Genomic DNA, 17,279 nt, shown 5'->3' with positions numbered 1-17,279 from the left:
TAAATCAGTTCAAATGACAAAACTGTTACAAGTCTTGTGCAACAGTCTCTGTTGAAGCATCACCTTCTGTATTTAGAGCGTTTACTGAGGGATTCTTCATTTAACACTTCAACTTTCTCAACAACAATACATGTAAATAATACTGGGAAAGTCCTACTTTGTTTTTCATGACTATTTCTTCCAGAGAAAGCGTTGGTGGTAAAGGCAGGTGGTGCTGGTTCCTCTTCTCCTTTCTCACGGCCAGGCATTTCACTATTTATGATCTCTCTTTAATATGTCTGTGGTTCAGCTGAGTTGGCAGTTCTTCTGCGTCAGTCTCTCTATAATTTATTATCAGCATCCTCTGTCTCTGAAGTAGATCACAGCTCTGTCAAGTCTCCTGATGTGAAAGCAGGCTGCAGCATTGTGTTTTCATCAAAACCACCATTGATTGTTGTGATCCAGTTGTGGAAAAAAACATCTTCAGTTACGGTTCATGTTTATGTCCCTCTGCGATACGTTGTCTGCACCAAATGGAACTATAAAAAGCCTAATTGAATTGGTTAAGATTTTTCCATGAGTCAGATACTATTATACCCACTAGCTAAATGAATCAGGGGTGCAACTATAGCCACATGCTTTTTGGGGATGTGCTTCAGGCTGTATACCTTGATGCAGTCTGCACTGACAACAAGGCAGAAACACTCCCAAGAACTACAGAGTAGGTGATTGTTGACATTGAGTAAGCTGTCATGACCACAGCCACCTGATAGAGGACCAAAAGGCAACAAGATGACACAGAGCAGGTTTTATTTTTTACAGAATAGACTTTATATAAAAGAATAACTGGCACTTAACTGGCAGTTTGTGCTGTTTTCTCAGTATCTCCAGCTTCAAATCTGTCTGTACTTCCTGCACAAAGATCAAGTCAAGTATTGATCATTTTGAGTTGTTTTCATAATGGAAAAAAATTAATTGTTTTTTTTTATGTTTTCCTGCTCCTAGTAATGTTTTTGTGTTGGCCAGAATCTTAAATATGTCTACATGAAAGACCAATTTTCAGTTTGCTACAGAGTTACTCCGACTTTGTATATTTTTAGACGAATTCTGCTTTCTTCCAGAAAACCATGACCCTGCCTTGTTTCGTCAGCTCTTGGAGAACAGCTCAGTCATGAGACTAAAATGGGGCTGATCATTTAGAACACGATGGTCTATGAAATATTAATATGGACGGAGAGGGGACGTGCAGAAAGAGATGCATTTGAAAAGATTCGTCATACAGACAGCCGTCTTTGATCTTGACCCATCACTTAGACTGCACCGCCTAACTCGGCGCTCTCAGAAAAGAGTATGTTTGTCTAGGTTGTTGTTCTTTTTGTTTTTTGGTGCTTTTCATTCTGCCCTAGCCTTGTTTCCTTTCTTTCTCTCTAACCTTTTCTTACTCTGTGACACCTCATTTGGGGTCATTCTTGGCATTTCAGACCATGTGCCAAGCTTTGTCTGCCTCATTTAATAAATAACTGGATACATTAAAGCAGATGCATGAGTGCATGTCCCCCACATATTTAGGAGGTCACCTCTGCATCTGGTAGTGATTCTCTAATCTGTACAACTCTAGGACAAAGCTTCGGTCAGATTAAGTAAATAATCTGTTGAGTAAGGACAGCAAATTGTTTCCAAAAGCTTTAGAGAGAAAGGGACTCTGCCTCTAAAAAGAGATTGGTGTATCCATGGCAACCAGACACTTATTCATGTAGACTGTGCCAGTGTCTTTTTCAATTCCTCTACCTATGCTACCTTTGTGTTGTCATGCTGCCTCATTTTCCCATTCACACACTTGCAGAAATGTCTGGGAGATGGTTTTGCACACGTGCTTCCCCCAGATGATTAAAATCTTATTTTAGCTCATACAAAAATGAGCCCTGTGAACTTTTACCTGCACATCCACACTATGAACCTGTTATGTCAGACCTGTCAATCTGCTGCCAGCTTATTCTATCACTGCACGTAACACAATGTGCTTTATGAAGACATTAAATGTGCTCTCAACATTAGTATTTGAGAAATGCACTGGAGACGTATGTGTGTATGCTGCATGCCTGTCAGCTCCAGCATTTTGATTGTTGGTTGGACAAAGGTGGGGGAGGGTGCGCAGGCTCACAGCAGTGACGAAGCAAAAACGTGTCGGGCACAGGACAAGCTGTGCTCCATCTTTGTGAGTCGGTTGGAAGTGAGAGCATTTCTCTTTTCCTATAATCTTCTGTAAGCTGATTGTCTGGTTGTGGACACAATGCGATGGACTAAAAATCAGAGAACAGAAGTGCCTCACTGCTTGCGTTTGTTTACAGATGTAATGACAGTGTTTCAAGTCCCGTCTTGATCACATGTTATCTGCCATGCGAAGGGACCTTGCAGCTGAAATATCAAGATTGTCTGCAGGTTTCAGTTACTACAAGTCTTCTTCTAAACACTGCTATACTGATGTCTGTACTCTAAATACTCTCCCTGACATGTTCTGTCCTTTGTTGTCTAAACTGCCACCATAACTTGTCAGGTGATACAATTTGAAGTGCAGTATCTTCATTCTAATGTTTATAAGGTATGTTTAGCACCAGTGTTTTAGTATAAACCAGCCTGTATATAGCCTGTGTCATGGATTTATGGACCAATACAACATCTACAGAAGTTTTAGTCAGCTGTTTTTTGCCTTTAAAGTACACAGCGTTCTAGCAGACCTCTCAGAGGAGTGCAACGTCAGGGCTGCTTCATAAGAGAATTAAGTAAATGGTGCCAAGTATCTAGGAGGTGTTGCAGCACAAAGACATATGGGAACCAAGGGAGTAGATGGATTATTGACGTAGGACATGTGTGCTTGTGTGTGTTGAGACTGAATAAATGCTCTTCTCTACTGATTGGCATTGAATTTCTTAGGGGGAGGCTCTACAACGATAGCTTCTCCCATAATTTATGACCTCTGTCTGGCACGCCAGGGTAAACTTTATTCCCTTTAGAAAAAGCAAACGTAGGCCGGTGGTTCAGACTACCCGGCAACGGAGTGTGAGATCAACCTGTAATAACCTGACCCTCGCACGATGCCTCTGACTGATGGCCACTGTCATGGTCCACCCATTCTCAGGTAAAAATAAGAAAATTGATGATGCACAGACCACTGCCTCATCAGTCTGATGCTGAAGGCTGACTCCACGAAAGGGATTTAGAGCAGTTCAGACAAGTTTTACCTGTCTGAAATTTAAGCTTTTAGTGTCGACTGGAGTATCTTCTTACACCACAGTTTGAGTTTTAAATGCAGTATTTTACAATGAGAATTGATGAAATGCTCAGTGACTTTGGTCATGTTATGCCACATTCATGTGTATTCATGGCGTAAATATTTTATGCCATAATTCTGAGCAGCTGAGTGGAGAAAAAACATTCACATCAGCCTTCACGTTGTAATTCCAAGTCAGAGATATCAAGAATTTCTGACATGAAATCTTCCACTCGTGTGTCAATGTACAAATTACTGTACATGGAAATAAATCCAGTATTAGCACTAGCATTAGCAAATTTCAGAGCAGATATACATTGTTTGTTTGTGTAAATGCAACATAACAAAAGTAGTTAATTTAGGCTATTTATCTGATATGGTTACAAGGCTAGCAGTTAAGCTAACCATCTTGGAATAGTCTGCAAACAATCCCAAACTGGAATAATGAGAGTTCTTCCCGTTCTTCCCATTCTGCCAACATTACGTGAACGCAGCATTGTGCTAGAAGGCAGCTCCCACCTCAACGTCGCCTTGAGTGCATTCTGTGAAGAACGGAACACAACATTAGCATGAACATTAAGGCATCTTTTGGAGGAAATGGAGCTTAAAGTAATAACGGGCAGCACTTAGCAATGGAGCATCTTTTAACGAGTGTACATCTCAATTTGGCACACACCCACCTCTATGGCCGCCATCAGCGCTGCCATTTATTATAATTTATGGTGTAGATGTAGCAGGTAGACCGGTCATGTATAGTGACTCAGCCCATTAATCTCTCCCATACAAAGACTTCCCAAACCCATTGACACCTCTGCTCCGTGTCCTGTTAGATAGCTTCTTCTTCACTTGGCTAAAACAGAATTATTGTTTGACTTGATTGCAGCAAGAAGGTGCAAGCATTGTGATAATCTGAACTCTCATTTTTTATTTGAAATTGGTACATTTTAAATACAAAGTAATTAGTAGTTGCTGACATATTTTGAATAGCTACTGTTACCCTTCCTTCATGTTCAAAGGTGTGTGTACGTATTAGCAATAAGCCATTTCCTTAAAACGTATTCTTTTAGATGTGGACTATTCATTTATCTTCTGTCATTGGAGCTGTAATGTTACAGAAGCTGATGAATGATGCTTTAGCTGTTATATTCCTATAATTTCTGTGCTTTCAAAATCAGATGGTGACATATTGGGGACCTGTAGAGGAGGGGTTGTCATTGTCGGGACCCTATCTCCATCTGTTACCAGACAGCCCAATGGGTGGTATGGTTATCATGTGGTTTAATCACCAGCTTGGACCTTTGGATGACAGATGTAATGACTGTAATCATGGCAGGAGGTCTGCATGGTCAGACATCAGGGGGGGTTTTAGCTGTGATGTATGATATTATGCTGCTGTGTTGTTTGTCCTGGGACACAATAAGTCTTTTATTAGCAAGAGAGCAGCCTGAGTCAGTGGGTGTTCTCCACTGAGATAAACCACAGGTGACTACATTCTGCCTCCTTCTGGTCCTCCTCCAGGACTCCATTGCTGTTTTCACTAAGACACACAGTTGGCATACAGTCATACCAGGATTGAGAAGCCAAATGTAGCAGAGTAGTAAAAGTAGCTGTGTTCAGACAGCCAGACACCAAACTGGGTTGATCCTCAACTGGTGACATAACTCACTGAGGCTGGATGTGGAGGAGTGAAAGACATGTTTGTGCATGTCATAGCCACATAAACCTGGAACAGAGTTCTCTATATTCCATATAAACATTGCATCACAAATACGCTGGAAACACTAAAGTTATTAAGTATAAATAGTCTGCTGATGAGGTAAAATCTTCACAGGCGATTTTGACAAATAGGTAAAAGGAATAAAAAGCATGGGCATGTTCTTCAGCTGCATTGTCTTTTCTCTCCAGTGATTGAAGTCTGACCTGATGAGAGTGTTTGCTCAGTCTGAGAGGGACACTGGCACACAAAACTGAAAGGACAGGGTTGGCTGCCCTCTTTGTTCCTCTCTCATTCTCGATTCCGCTGCCTCTTGAAGTGTTGCAGTCTAATTTTAGCCAACCATCCATTACAACAGGTGTGCACTTGATAAGACTCCATTTGGTTGTTTGATTTATCAGCAAATTAGAAATGTGACACGGTCATCCTTCACATAGAAGCATTTGGTTATTGGGTACTGGTATTTAAAGTGACTCTAGGAACGAATTATGTAAACTCAATGTCAGAACATGACTCATGCAAAAGTGGAAATGTGTGGGAAATACTCAGCTAAGCCCCAGTATCTTTGTTTGCTCAAGACTGTAACACCCAGTGACAAAGTTTAGAGGTTTTTGGTATCATTTGCTCATGTAATAACCCACTGCACAGTGCCAAAGCAAAGAGAATCTAAATAAAAGCTCCTACATGATAATTCAATCAGGGGAAATGCTTATTGGGATAGAGTGGAAAACATTTTAACAACATTATTTTATCTTTGAAATAGCTTGTCTCATTGACCTAACAGACGGTCTTGTGTCCCCTATTTAAAGAGAATTTTAGATCTCTCATAGTCAATATTTAATCTCCTACGTGATGTCTGTGAGTTAGCTGGTGCCAATTGTGAAATTCCGCTGGGCGTACGTCTTACATCAGAGGCTAACCACCCTGATAAATGCTCACTACAGGAACACTGAGAATATTAACTTTGTGTTTGATTTTACGCAAGATTTTTTTCCTTTTTTTTTTTTTTTTTTTTTTACCAATGTGTTCTTTTTCTACGCTTTAGCTTTATTTCATCCTGTTGTGTCAACTTACATAATAACAGAAGTATTTATCTGACCACCCCTGCTTTGTGTTTGCATCTGACAGGGTGAAGAGGGGCCTCCCAGTCTGGAGTACATAAAGGCCAAAGACCTGTTCCCCCAGAAGGAGCTGGTGAAGGAGGATGAAAGCCTTCAGGTGAGCTGAATGACAACCACTGCTCCAGAGCACAGTCTCATCTGCTCTGACACCCAGCTGCATGTCTGTGGATTAGACAAACAGGAGCTGGTGAAAAGACCAAGTGTGGCACTTCCAGATTATGACCTCATCTTCAATCCTGGCTCCTCTGCAACACCGTGATGAAGCTTGTGTGGAGTGCCATACTCTGATTGCCAAGGCAGTACTGCAAGAGTCTCAACTCAGCAGGCTTGAGGCCAGACACTGAAGGAGAGATGATGACACTGGCCGAGAAGAGCAATTTTTTGTCATTGTTCTGCCACCCAGAAAGTTAATTAGGCGGCTTGGTGGAGAACACAGTATTTGCATTTGAATGGAGCCGCTGCACACGCTCTCTGCAGATCATACTTCTAAAAGAAAGCTTTTTTTTTTTTTTTATTTTGAAAAGAGATTGTGAATTAGTCTCCCATATTTAGATAAGGGAACTTGAAACTTAACTAGAGCAGAAGTAAAGTTTTGAAAGCAGGAAGTTGAAATGTTGACAGGATGAAAGGATTGAAGAAAATGCAGCTCGGGTTTATCTGTCCGTAGCTGCAGGGATTGTAATATGCATGCTACATGGATAAATAGTCCCAGATCTTCAGACCCTTTTAACAGTCCATTTGATGTTTTTGCACTATTTAAATAAAGGAAAACACAATAAATCAGCTTACGTTTAGATTATTATTATCTACACTTCTACATAGACTCTGCTACCCTCACATTAAATTGGACGAAATTCTGTCCGTGTCTTAGAGATCAACTTGACTAAGTACAACTGAAATTTTATTTTAGAGGTTTGTTTCTGCTTGAGAACAATAGAGGGATCCACCCTCCCACGCTGCTCCGCTCAGCAAGTAAAAGTCACTGCAGAGGATAAAGAATAGAGCAGCTAAAAGCATTTAGGTCACTGAAGTGAAAAGGATTTGTAAGTCTATTCCACGGTGAAGATGCCAGTGGCATGACTGCGATGGGCAACTCTCCGTGTGCCCTCCCTGGTGTTGAGTTTGTGCTCTCTGGCTGTCTGGTGGTTAATGGAGCTGAGCATCATGTGTCTGGAGAACTGGACAAAGGAAAGGTGGAAGGAGGAGGGATTTGCCCAGCCTGGGGTCACTATCTGTTGTTCCTTTTGTGGTTTTTAATTGAAGCATGTTTCCACTTGAGTTGACGGGAGTATCAACCTGTTCAAAAGTGTTTTTAAATTATTATTAAAGGGATGTGCCTCAAAGTACTTCGTGTGTCAAAGATCCTGATAGATTTATTTCCTGCAGGAAGTGTGTGAGGACTAGAGGAGATCTATAACATAGTGTCTTACAAAGTTTATGTGGCTGCATCTTAATCTGAACATCTATGAAGGCAGAGCTGTCTCTGCACTGAATACTTTTGTAATTGTTCTCATTTTAGGCACCTTGCAACGTTTTCTATATTTCTGCACTCTTATACTTTGCTGCCCCTCCCCCTGCATTCACACATGGGATCACACATTGTGTCTCTGCTTTTGTGTTTTCTTTGTGTTCAGGCACTCCCGTGATAGTTTCACTGACAGCTGATGTCTCTCACCGCAGTTTCCCGCAGGCAAATCACAGGCATTCCCTACCCCACCATATTTAATACCCTGCTGCCTTTCATCCCGTGTACGTCGTGGTGCATGCTTGCAGTTGTGAGTGCGTTTGCACACATGCATGTCCTTGCAGGCAGGCTGCTTGAACCGGAAGTCACGACTCACAAGTCAGAGAGTGTTATTCACGGGCCTCTCTGCTCCCCCCCCCCCCCCCCCCCCCTCCCCTCCCCCTCTTTCCCTGTACTCTCTTTTTTACATTTCTGCTGCTGAAGGCTCTGTGGAGGAAACGTGACACAGTATCTTCTGCTGCACTTGCTGGCACTCAGTGACTCATGCACCTACTTTTGGAGCACAGCTTGTTTAATGCAGTTCCCGGTCTGTACAGCATGTTAACTATGACACTCTCAGCAGGACGTGTTAGGGCTCTTCCCCAGCAGAGCAGCACACAGACTTCAGTAACCGCACGGTGTCATTTCACCCATTTCTACTGCTGTTGAGGTGATATTTAATACAATTTGGGTACAAATGCAGAAATGCTTGTGACAAGGCTTTCCGTTTTTTAAATTGTAAAACAGTATGCAGCTTTTTTTTCCCCCCTCACAATCAACAACCTCAGAGTTTCCATCTTTGTTTGTGCACCTGTCACTTTAAACTCAGTTATGTCACAAAAGTTGAAACATTCAAAACTTCACTGTCTGATTTGAAATATTCCACTTTTTTGAAGTCCTAGTGCAGGGTGCCGCGGGGGGCTGCTACCTATATTTGGCTCTGTTGGTGTCTGAGCACCGAGTACTACGTGCTCCATTTCTCAGGTTAAGCTGTACTCTTTCCCTCATCATGCTTCCCGTCACGACGCGCACACATGTATTCAGTTAGAGATGAGCAACAGCAGGTGCAGTGATAAATGTCAGGGGTTTAATTTTTTTTTTTTCATAAGCTCACTGGACCATCAACAGTCATCAGTCAACAGTATGAAGAACTGACAGCTTTTGCCCTCTTGCCAATCAACAATATTCCTTTAAAAAAAACAAGAGTAGTTTAAATTTGTTATATGTATTGTCTTTTGTTTTTGTCATGAGTGGTAAAAGGTAAGTTGACTGAGTAGATGATGACTTGTATTTATGGGTCTGTCAGTTGCATCCAGCTTATGTGCTCTGCGCACTAACTAAGGCTGTGCTTTTAACTGTGTTGGCTAACGTTGTTTCAAGTAAGCCTGATTTTCTGACATCTTACCATAATCCCCCATCTGCCCTGCTGCATGTCCTCTTTTAACATGCATCAGTGGGTCCTCCTCTGCATGACTCAGCAGTGCATGCTAATGCAGGATGAGGTAATCTTGTCTCTAAGCAACACTGTTGTCCTCACTACCAGAAACTAAACAACAAGAGCTGAGTCGCCATTCGTGGTCCCCAATGACTATGATTATATTAAAGCAGCCAGAATATTAGTGAAGGCAGACAAGCATGCAGAAGTGATGACTGAAAAGTGAAGTGTGAATCAGTCATGTAAGTAAGGAATGAATGAGCGTAACACAATCCTCAATTTGTCAGCTCAGAGAGAGCGATGTCACAGCGATGATATATCTCCCAACAGGCTTTATTGTTTTACATCACCTAGAAGGAATGTTTTATGCAAGGTGATTGGAAATTGTTTAATCTCTGTACATAATGTTATAGCTTAAATCCTCCTGATTGACAGCAGTTATAAAAAGCCTTATAATTACCGAAATGCAGGACGTCATTTTTAAATCCCTTGAAAAAGCATCTACAGTAAACAAAACATTTACCAGAGTGGTCAGCATGAAATTGACCACTCTGAAATTGGTTGGATGCTTCCATTTTTCTATGGATTGACACATCCTTTAGAAATTGGCAACTGTGGCTGTCTGTCTTCCACACGGTCAGCTTTTAAAGCAGCTAATGCTCTGCCTCACAATGAAATAAAAAATGTTTCTATTAACCTCTGTTGGGAACCAATTATCTTAATGTAGGGGTCTCGTTGCAGCCAAAGCCCAGGCTTGGCTGTGTCTGTAATAAAATGGGTACAAGTAAGAATGTTAATAGACAGTTTGGGGTCCCTCACTGTACCGTCAGCACTGATGCAGACAGTCTCCCAGCCCAGCCTCTTGTCTGCCTGCTCATTCAAGCTCACAAACATGCCCTCTGTGCTCACAAAGGTCCTTCTGTAAAACTAATTGGACAGCTACGCATGCACACCGTTTCATCCATGTCCCCGTTTTCTCATATTTGTAAGGTTGGGGCGCTCTGTCCTCAAGCATTACAAGTTTAGCTTCTGTTAGGCAGGATGGATTCATAAAATGTTGCAAACCTGAACTTTGCCTGTTAGTTTTGATTAGTGTTGAATATTTGAAAATGTTCAATACTCCAGTATGATGCTTATTATGAAAGGTTCAGTTAGAGCTAGACCAGTATATCGGCCAGGCTCGTTACATTGTTTGTCCACCAGAGAACACTACAAATGGATTTTTCCACTTCAAAATGTTCTGATCAGTATCTCACCTGGTCACAATAAAAAAAAAAATCAAGATTGTTTGTTTATGTTATGTGTTTGTGTTTTAAAAAAGCAATACTACTGTAATTGGATTTTTAAGAACTCCCACAAAGTCATATATAAGTATCGGCCTCCGAAATCTGGTTGGGCTATAGTTTCAATACCAAAATTATGTATTTTTCGATACCTGACTTTGACTTTTTTTTACTTATCCAGTGATATATCTCAACATCTACTAGATCATTGTTTCTCAATCAGGGGACCCCTAGTGGTCTGTGGTGTCATTGCAAGGCGTCCGTGAAATAATAAAATATATATTTTAAAAGGATCCTGTGACCTTTATAGACATACACTATATCTTCAAATAGTAACTGAGGCCTTTGTTTGAAGCAGGCCTGAATTAGAGGCAGGTGTTTATTTTAATTCCCTCTGTTTGATAAGTATAATTTGTCATATTTTAGTACGAAGCCTCATTTTGATCTGCTCCTGTTTGCCCTGTTAAAGTTACTTCATTACGCTGTTAATACAAACTCAATACTTCCCCTATCCTAAAGCCCCTAGCATTCTAGTGGACAGAAACCCTCCATTTCTTAACAAGGCTTTTATTTTGAAACATTTGCAGAGGACGTGTTGTGGAAAACTTGTTGACTTCAAAGGTTAAACATACAGCACTTGAAATGCAGCCACACGTCCACAGGAGAAGAAATGTTGATTGGCGCAAAATGTTTGTACAAACACTCATGGTTCCCAGATGATGAATCCTAATGACTTTGGTGAACCCCTTATCTTTCCTCTAGTGCCACCATGAGGTTGTTATTAGTAGTTTTTAGTGAAATGTCTCGAACGTCTTGAACAGAGTGCTATGAATTTAATTCACACATTCATGTTCACCTCAGGATAAATTGTAATAGCTTAAAAGCCTCAGCTGTACAATGGCCTTAGCACTAATTAGAAAATGTTAAACTAAAACTAAAAGAGGAAATGAGGTGAAAATTTGCATGTCAGCATTCTCTGTAGACTCTTAGTCTTGTTAGAGTCTTGTTAGAGTTTTGTATCAAGACCTTCAGTAATTAGAAAGAGCTTCTAAAACACTGAGAGCACAGGTTTAAGAATAGAAATGTGGATGTTATGATTATGCGTCCAGTAGACATAATAAAGCCTGAAAGTAAGCAGGTATTGTTGAAATGTTTTTGCTGCTTCTACTTCAACAGTCTGGTTGTTTTGTGTGCCTACAGGTGCCATTCCCAGTTCTTCAGGGGGAAGGGGTGGAATATCTTGGCCGTGCCGATGAAGCCATCATTGCCATATCTAACTACAGGCTCCACATTAAGTTCAAGGACTCTGTCATCAATGTAAGTACACATCACAGGCTATAAACCACAAAAGCAGAAATTCACTTCAGTCCAAATGGCAAGAGTGTCTCACTAGCACTGCTGTGCCACGCCACCACAGAAGCCAATAGCAGCAGAGAGGAGACTATAGTGTTTAGTTTGGACACACATAGGCCTTTCCCTTTCCCCCATATAAATTTTATAAACACATAATTGTGCAAACAAGGCAAGTAAACCTACAAGTACTTTACATGAAGCACCCGTAAAGTGGTTTAGTCAGCATAGTTGGCTTGAGCCTGTTTGTACCAGGACTCTACCACAGGAGTAGCGGGCCCTCTGATGTTCAGGCAGGGGAGGTTTAATGTGACATCTAGTCTCCAAGGGCCCGGCCCCCATTGGCACTGATGTCCACCAGCCCCGCTCCTGCTGACGTCAGGCCTTGCTCAAACACAAACAGGCCAATTGTTTGTGTTCACTGGCAGCGAAATTCCTGCTTTCTTCCCAAATCCCTGTCATCTTTTCCAGAAGGATTCTGCTCCTGGAAAAGATGACAGGGATTTGGGAAGAAAGAGAAAGGCCGACTTGAACGCGGATCACTAGGATGTTCACGTTGACTTAGTTTAGTAGAGGAGTCAGATTTGCGCACTGAGACCAAATGTCAGCAGCTAACGGTCCCCATAGTACTTCCTACTGGGAAGTCCTGCCTTGACCCCGACAACACGGTTGAACTCTGTATGAATGCCAACAAGCCACAACCTCTCACCCACACCCCCCCCCTTCACAACTCATCCCCATACTTCTAAGCTGTTTTCTTGCCCTTTGCTCCCGTCTATGTTTGTCTTTCTCTCCATGATTTCAATTTGGCTTGGTCATGTGCTGCAAGTAGCACACTGCGTGATCCACTCGGTTATCTTTCATCTCTCAACCTCTTTGATGTTCTCTTTCCTTTTTTAACTCTTCATTTCCTTTTGTCTCCTGAATTTTTTTGGTTTAATAGTTTTTTTTTTCCATTTCCTCCTGTCTTGTGTCTTCCCTCCCTCCCTCCCTCCCTCTCTCTGTGTGTGCTCCATGTTGTCACTGTGTTTTAGACCTACCCAGGTGTGGACAATGAGATATCTGTGAGTACCATATGATAAAACACCACCCTCTGCCACAGTCTAGACAGCTTTAGTCACTCAGCTCTTCTTCACTCTATTCGATTACAGCGTACTGAGGACAAATTGTACTTTACATCCATCTGAGTGCTAACACTGGGCTCATTATAATTTTCAACGAAAGCACCTTGCTCAGTGATTGTGGTGCAGTATGTTGGCTGAGCTTGAGACGTAATGAGCACCATTTTCTGCCATAAGATATGAAATAGTTGTTATTTTCTCATTCTGAATATGAACTTCAGTGGGTTATTGTCTAAATCACCTTCAGTAACACATCAGTCCACGCACAGGATTACTCAAAGGCCAAGAAAACTAAGTAGACAACCTATAGACAAGGTTTCTAGCTGTCGGTTTGTATAATAATAGAGGTCTAGGGACAAAGTCAATATACTGCAGAGGCCTCCTTCTCCTCTACAGTAAGGTAGAAGCTGTCTGTACTAGACCAGAGGGTGGCAACCTCTTTGCAGATGTGCTGTCTGCTCTGACAGCGGGCCATCAGACTGATGACACAGACTCTCTGTCTCCCCCCACAGGTGCCTCTCAGGCTGATAGACAGTGTGGAGAGCAGAGATATGTTCCAGCTGCACATCATCTGCAAAGACTCCAAAGTTGTCAGGTAAAGAGAGAAAGTGACTCACACACTAAAGACATCGTGTTAAACCTGCAGACAGATTGATGCTGACGTAAATACATCACCATGCTCCGATACTCGTTTGAATGAATAATACCATAGTTTAGTTCTCTCTGGCCATGAGGAGGCAATTTATATCACACTCTACCAAGCTTAAATGTTAATCAATAGTTCCAGGTTTAAGAATAGTCGTCACAACCTTTGTAGTTGTAAAAAAAAGTGACACTAATATAATACCAGTGGTGTTGGGCTTCTCCATCCTCACCTCTCCCTCCTGAATTACTTAATGACATTTGGGATTATGGACATCATGTCTTGTGACTTCACAGTTCAACAGGGTTATTTCTGCCTATGTGAAGTGAGTTATAGTGTGAAAATACAGTATTTTGATTGTGAGATTTAAAGTTTAAGAAAGCACCAGATTGTGTATATTTTAGATGTTTTTTGTTTCTACTCTCTACTTGTGGTTTCTCATTTGCTTTTGTGTTAGCAGGACAACAGGATTTTATGTCCAGCTATTTATGCATGGAGGATTGCATTATTGTGCAATAGTGCTGAAATGATTAGTTGGTTAATTGATTAGTCAGGCAACTGAAATTTAATTAACAACAATTTTTGTTATTGATTAAATGTTTAAGTCATTTATCAAGGAAAAATGTCAAATATTGACTATTTCCAGCTCCTCAAATGTGAGGGTTTGCTACTTTTCTCTATTTTATATCATTATATATATATTGAAAATCTTTCAAAGTTGGGCTTTTGATCAAACAAAACTAACGCTGTTTGCCAATATTTCACTATTTTCTGACATTTTATAGACAAAACATGTAATCTGTAAAAATATTCAACAGGTTACTTGATAATGAAAATAATCATTAATTGCAGACGTACAATATGTTTTATATATTTTGTGAGAGATCAGAATGTAATAAATCACTGAAACACACAGGAAAGAATTATGATGATGCTTTGAATACTGTTATGAATATCTAGAAAGATCCATTATGATTCTGTAGTTGCATATAGGTATATTTCCATATTTTTTCCTGATAATCCTGGACATGATAACACCAGATGTCTTGTAATTTTCTTCCAGTTAATACGGCTTTAGTTCTAATCTTCTAATGTTTTGTTAAAAGCTGACTAAAATAAGGATGATTGCAGGTTGTACTTTGGAGTGTTCTTTGATCAGTGTATGCTCTGTGGCGTTTGTTGATTCGGAGCTGTTGTTATTGGCAGTTTTGTTTAATTTGTGATCACTACATGGTCATTTGCCAAGATCAGACAGATGGCAAATATATAACTACCACTAAGAATGCTTTCACTTGTTTAAAAAAAAACAGTTTCAAGGGAAAAAAAATCCAAGGCCTGCTTTTATTTCACAGCAGACAGAAATTCTCATCTGTTCACAGACATCTGCAAAGTTCAAAACCTTCAAAAAGCCTTCATATTTTCAGCAGCAGATGTGCCAGCGGCATCTTGGTTCCCCATCATTAAGCAGTTATATTATTACTCTTGTTTAACGGCTGGAAAATCACTGAACATTTGAAGAAATACGTTTTTCTTGTTTTTCTCCCTGTCTCCAGTGTATAAACAAGATATTTTGATTTTGAATCTCAGTAATATTTCTAATCTTTTCATCGGGTTCTCCACAGATGCCACTTTGCAACGTTCAAGCAGTGCCAGGAGTGGGTCAAACGTCTGACCCGGGCCATAGCTCACCCATCCCGGCTGGAGGACCTGTTCGCCCTGGCCTATCATGCGTGGTGTCTGGGAGGCTGCGCTGATGATGAGGACCAGCACGTTCATCTCTGTCGCCCAGGTCCATACACACAACAATCAAGACCGAAGTTTGAGAACAATGAGGCCTCTTCGATTGCCTGCTTTGTTAAAATATAAAAATCTGTCTGCAGGTGATCATGTGCGTCAGAGAATGGAGATAGAGGTCAAGAGGATGGGCTTCGACACACAGAACGTCTGGAGAGTGTCAGACATAAACTGCAACTACAAGTATGTCACAGATACTTTACCATAGATACCTTAACACCTCTGCCGGGCAGATACTTGCACAGTACTATCACTATTAAGTGTCATGATGATTGTTTAGGAAGTGAATGATGAGTGATGGCATTTCAAGTAGCTTTTTGAGAGCTGTGACAGAGCATAGGGCTGGAATCAGGCAGGACTAGAGACACTGTCGCCATAATGTCGCCAAACTGAACAGATTGTGTGACGAACAGCTTGTGAGTGCATTGGCACATCTCATCTCAGGGAAACGGGAGTTTTGAATTAGCACTGATTTACAGACTTACTTTTGGACGGAAAGTTGGCAGGAATATGCTTGGATTTAAATTGACAACAACATATTCCTTTTAGGGTATGTTAACGGCTTGAGAGGTTGCTCTTAGAAGCTTGCTCGCTGAGGACAGCAGCTACAGTATAGTCAGCTTGGATTTACTGCAATGCAAATAGGTTTCAGCGGTTTCCAGGAGTCATAGCAAAAAGATGTGTCAAGATGTATCAAAGCATCCGTAGAAACTACTGCATAATCTTCTCCACAGTTGATCAATATGTCAAGTAAATTCCAAACAATCCTTGCTTTGCCAATAAATCACTAAAAATATTACCCCCGTGTCGCGCAGTCACCTTCTTATAGCTCTGAAGCTCTGCTCTAAGTAACTTACTCAGTGATTTATTGGTACAGCAAGGATTTTGTTGAACAAACAGATCAACAGCAGAGATGTGAAATATGCTACTGGAGGGGTTTGATAAGTTTTTATGGACATTTTGATACTTTCTGCTGGGTTATTATTTGTATCCATTGTAACTGCTATGAATTTAGGATGACTACAGCTACGGTTCTCCACATAGGAACATACAAACTTTACAGAGTCAAACTTACAGGGGGAGAGTGTTTAACACTCAAAAGATAGATTTGGAGTGGAGTATTCATTTAAATGCCCTTAACAATACAGGTACACACAGGTGAGTGTGTATACTTGCGTACCTTTACCTCATCTGACCTCTCAGTCCAGCAGCACTCTCACCAAATCCAGTCTTAAACACACATGCATAAATAGCATTTTAGCACTCACTCGAGCAGAAATAACGCAGTGATTCTGCATGTGTACCTCTGTATCCGACTCCTGCGTCTCCTTTGCTGTCTGGGCAAATAAATGCTACGAAAAAAAAGGTCAGTCTGCTCGAGGGCCCAAGAGAGCACATCCTGCTGAGGGAGACAGACACACAGGACAACTGGCTAATTAAACAAGCCGCAGCCTGCTGAGGCCCATGACTCAGCACAGTATTTCACTTTCCCTCTCTTTCTCTCACACACACACACACACACACACTGTCTCTGTCTCTCCCTCCCTCCTTAGACAGTCAGCAGGTGACTAGAAATTGAAGATAGTATCACGGGGGAGGAGGAGGAGACCAGAGACAGATGGAGTCAGGCAGTAGCGCTCTGTGATTTGTTCTCTGCCGAAGCTGAGAGCTCTAGATGCAGTGGTGACCCTGAAAAAAAGAACACTTGTGTATTTGTAAGAATGTGTGTTTGCCGCAGCTCAAAGCACTATACTACCCTGTTTTTTTCTGATTTTAAGACTCCTCTAAAGCCTTCAATGCACAAGATGTATAATTCAGCCATATTAACTGTATTTATCTATGATGTATGTATCTCTATGTACATCTGTCATCAACAGGCTGTGCTCCAGCTACCCACAGAAGCTTCTGGTTCCAATATGGATCACTGACAAGGAGCTAGAGAGTGTAGCTTCCTTCAGATCCTGGAAGAGGATCCCTGTGGTGGTCTACAGGTGGGTTTTCTTACACACAGTATCACATGTTTTCTCTAATTTGCACAAGAGCGTTTTCCTTTTTTTTGTCATTTAG

General features: G+C 41.2%; 1 protein-coding gene across 5 annotated transcripts in view; it reads left to right on the top strand.

Moving 5' to 3' along the window:
- The window catches only part of mtmr4 (myotubularin related protein 4), a 44,619-nt gene that overhangs the window by 17,256 nt on the left and 10,084 nt on the right, over window positions 1-17,279 (top strand). For 4 of the 5 annotated variants that reach the window (XM_042431076.1, XM_042431079.1, XM_042431074.1 and 1 more), the window contains exons 3-9: window positions 6,090-6,179; window positions 11,505-11,621; window positions 12,689-12,718; window positions 13,288-13,370; window positions 15,041-15,207; window positions 15,299-15,395; window positions 17,090-17,203. In XM_042431076.1, the coding sequence (XP_042287010.1) occupies window positions 6,090-6,179; window positions 11,505-11,621; window positions 12,689-12,718; window positions 13,288-13,370; window positions 15,041-15,207; window positions 15,299-15,395; window positions 17,090-17,203 (698 nt within the window). The remainder of the gene's footprint in view (window positions 1-6,089; window positions 6,180-11,504; window positions 11,622-12,688; window positions 12,719-13,287; window positions 13,371-15,040; window positions 15,208-15,298; window positions 15,396-17,089; window positions 17,204-17,279) is intronic. The other variant, XM_042431075.1, reaches the window with a different exon arrangement.

The sequence above is a fragment of the Thunnus maccoyii genome, chromosome 13 (assembly GCF_910596095.1).
Source record: "Thunnus maccoyii chromosome 13, fThuMac1.1, whole genome shotgun sequence".
Lineage (NCBI taxonomy): Eukaryota > Metazoa > Chordata > Actinopteri > Scombriformes > Scombridae > Thunnus > Thunnus maccoyii.
This window is presented reverse-complemented; position numbering and strand designations above follow the sequence as displayed.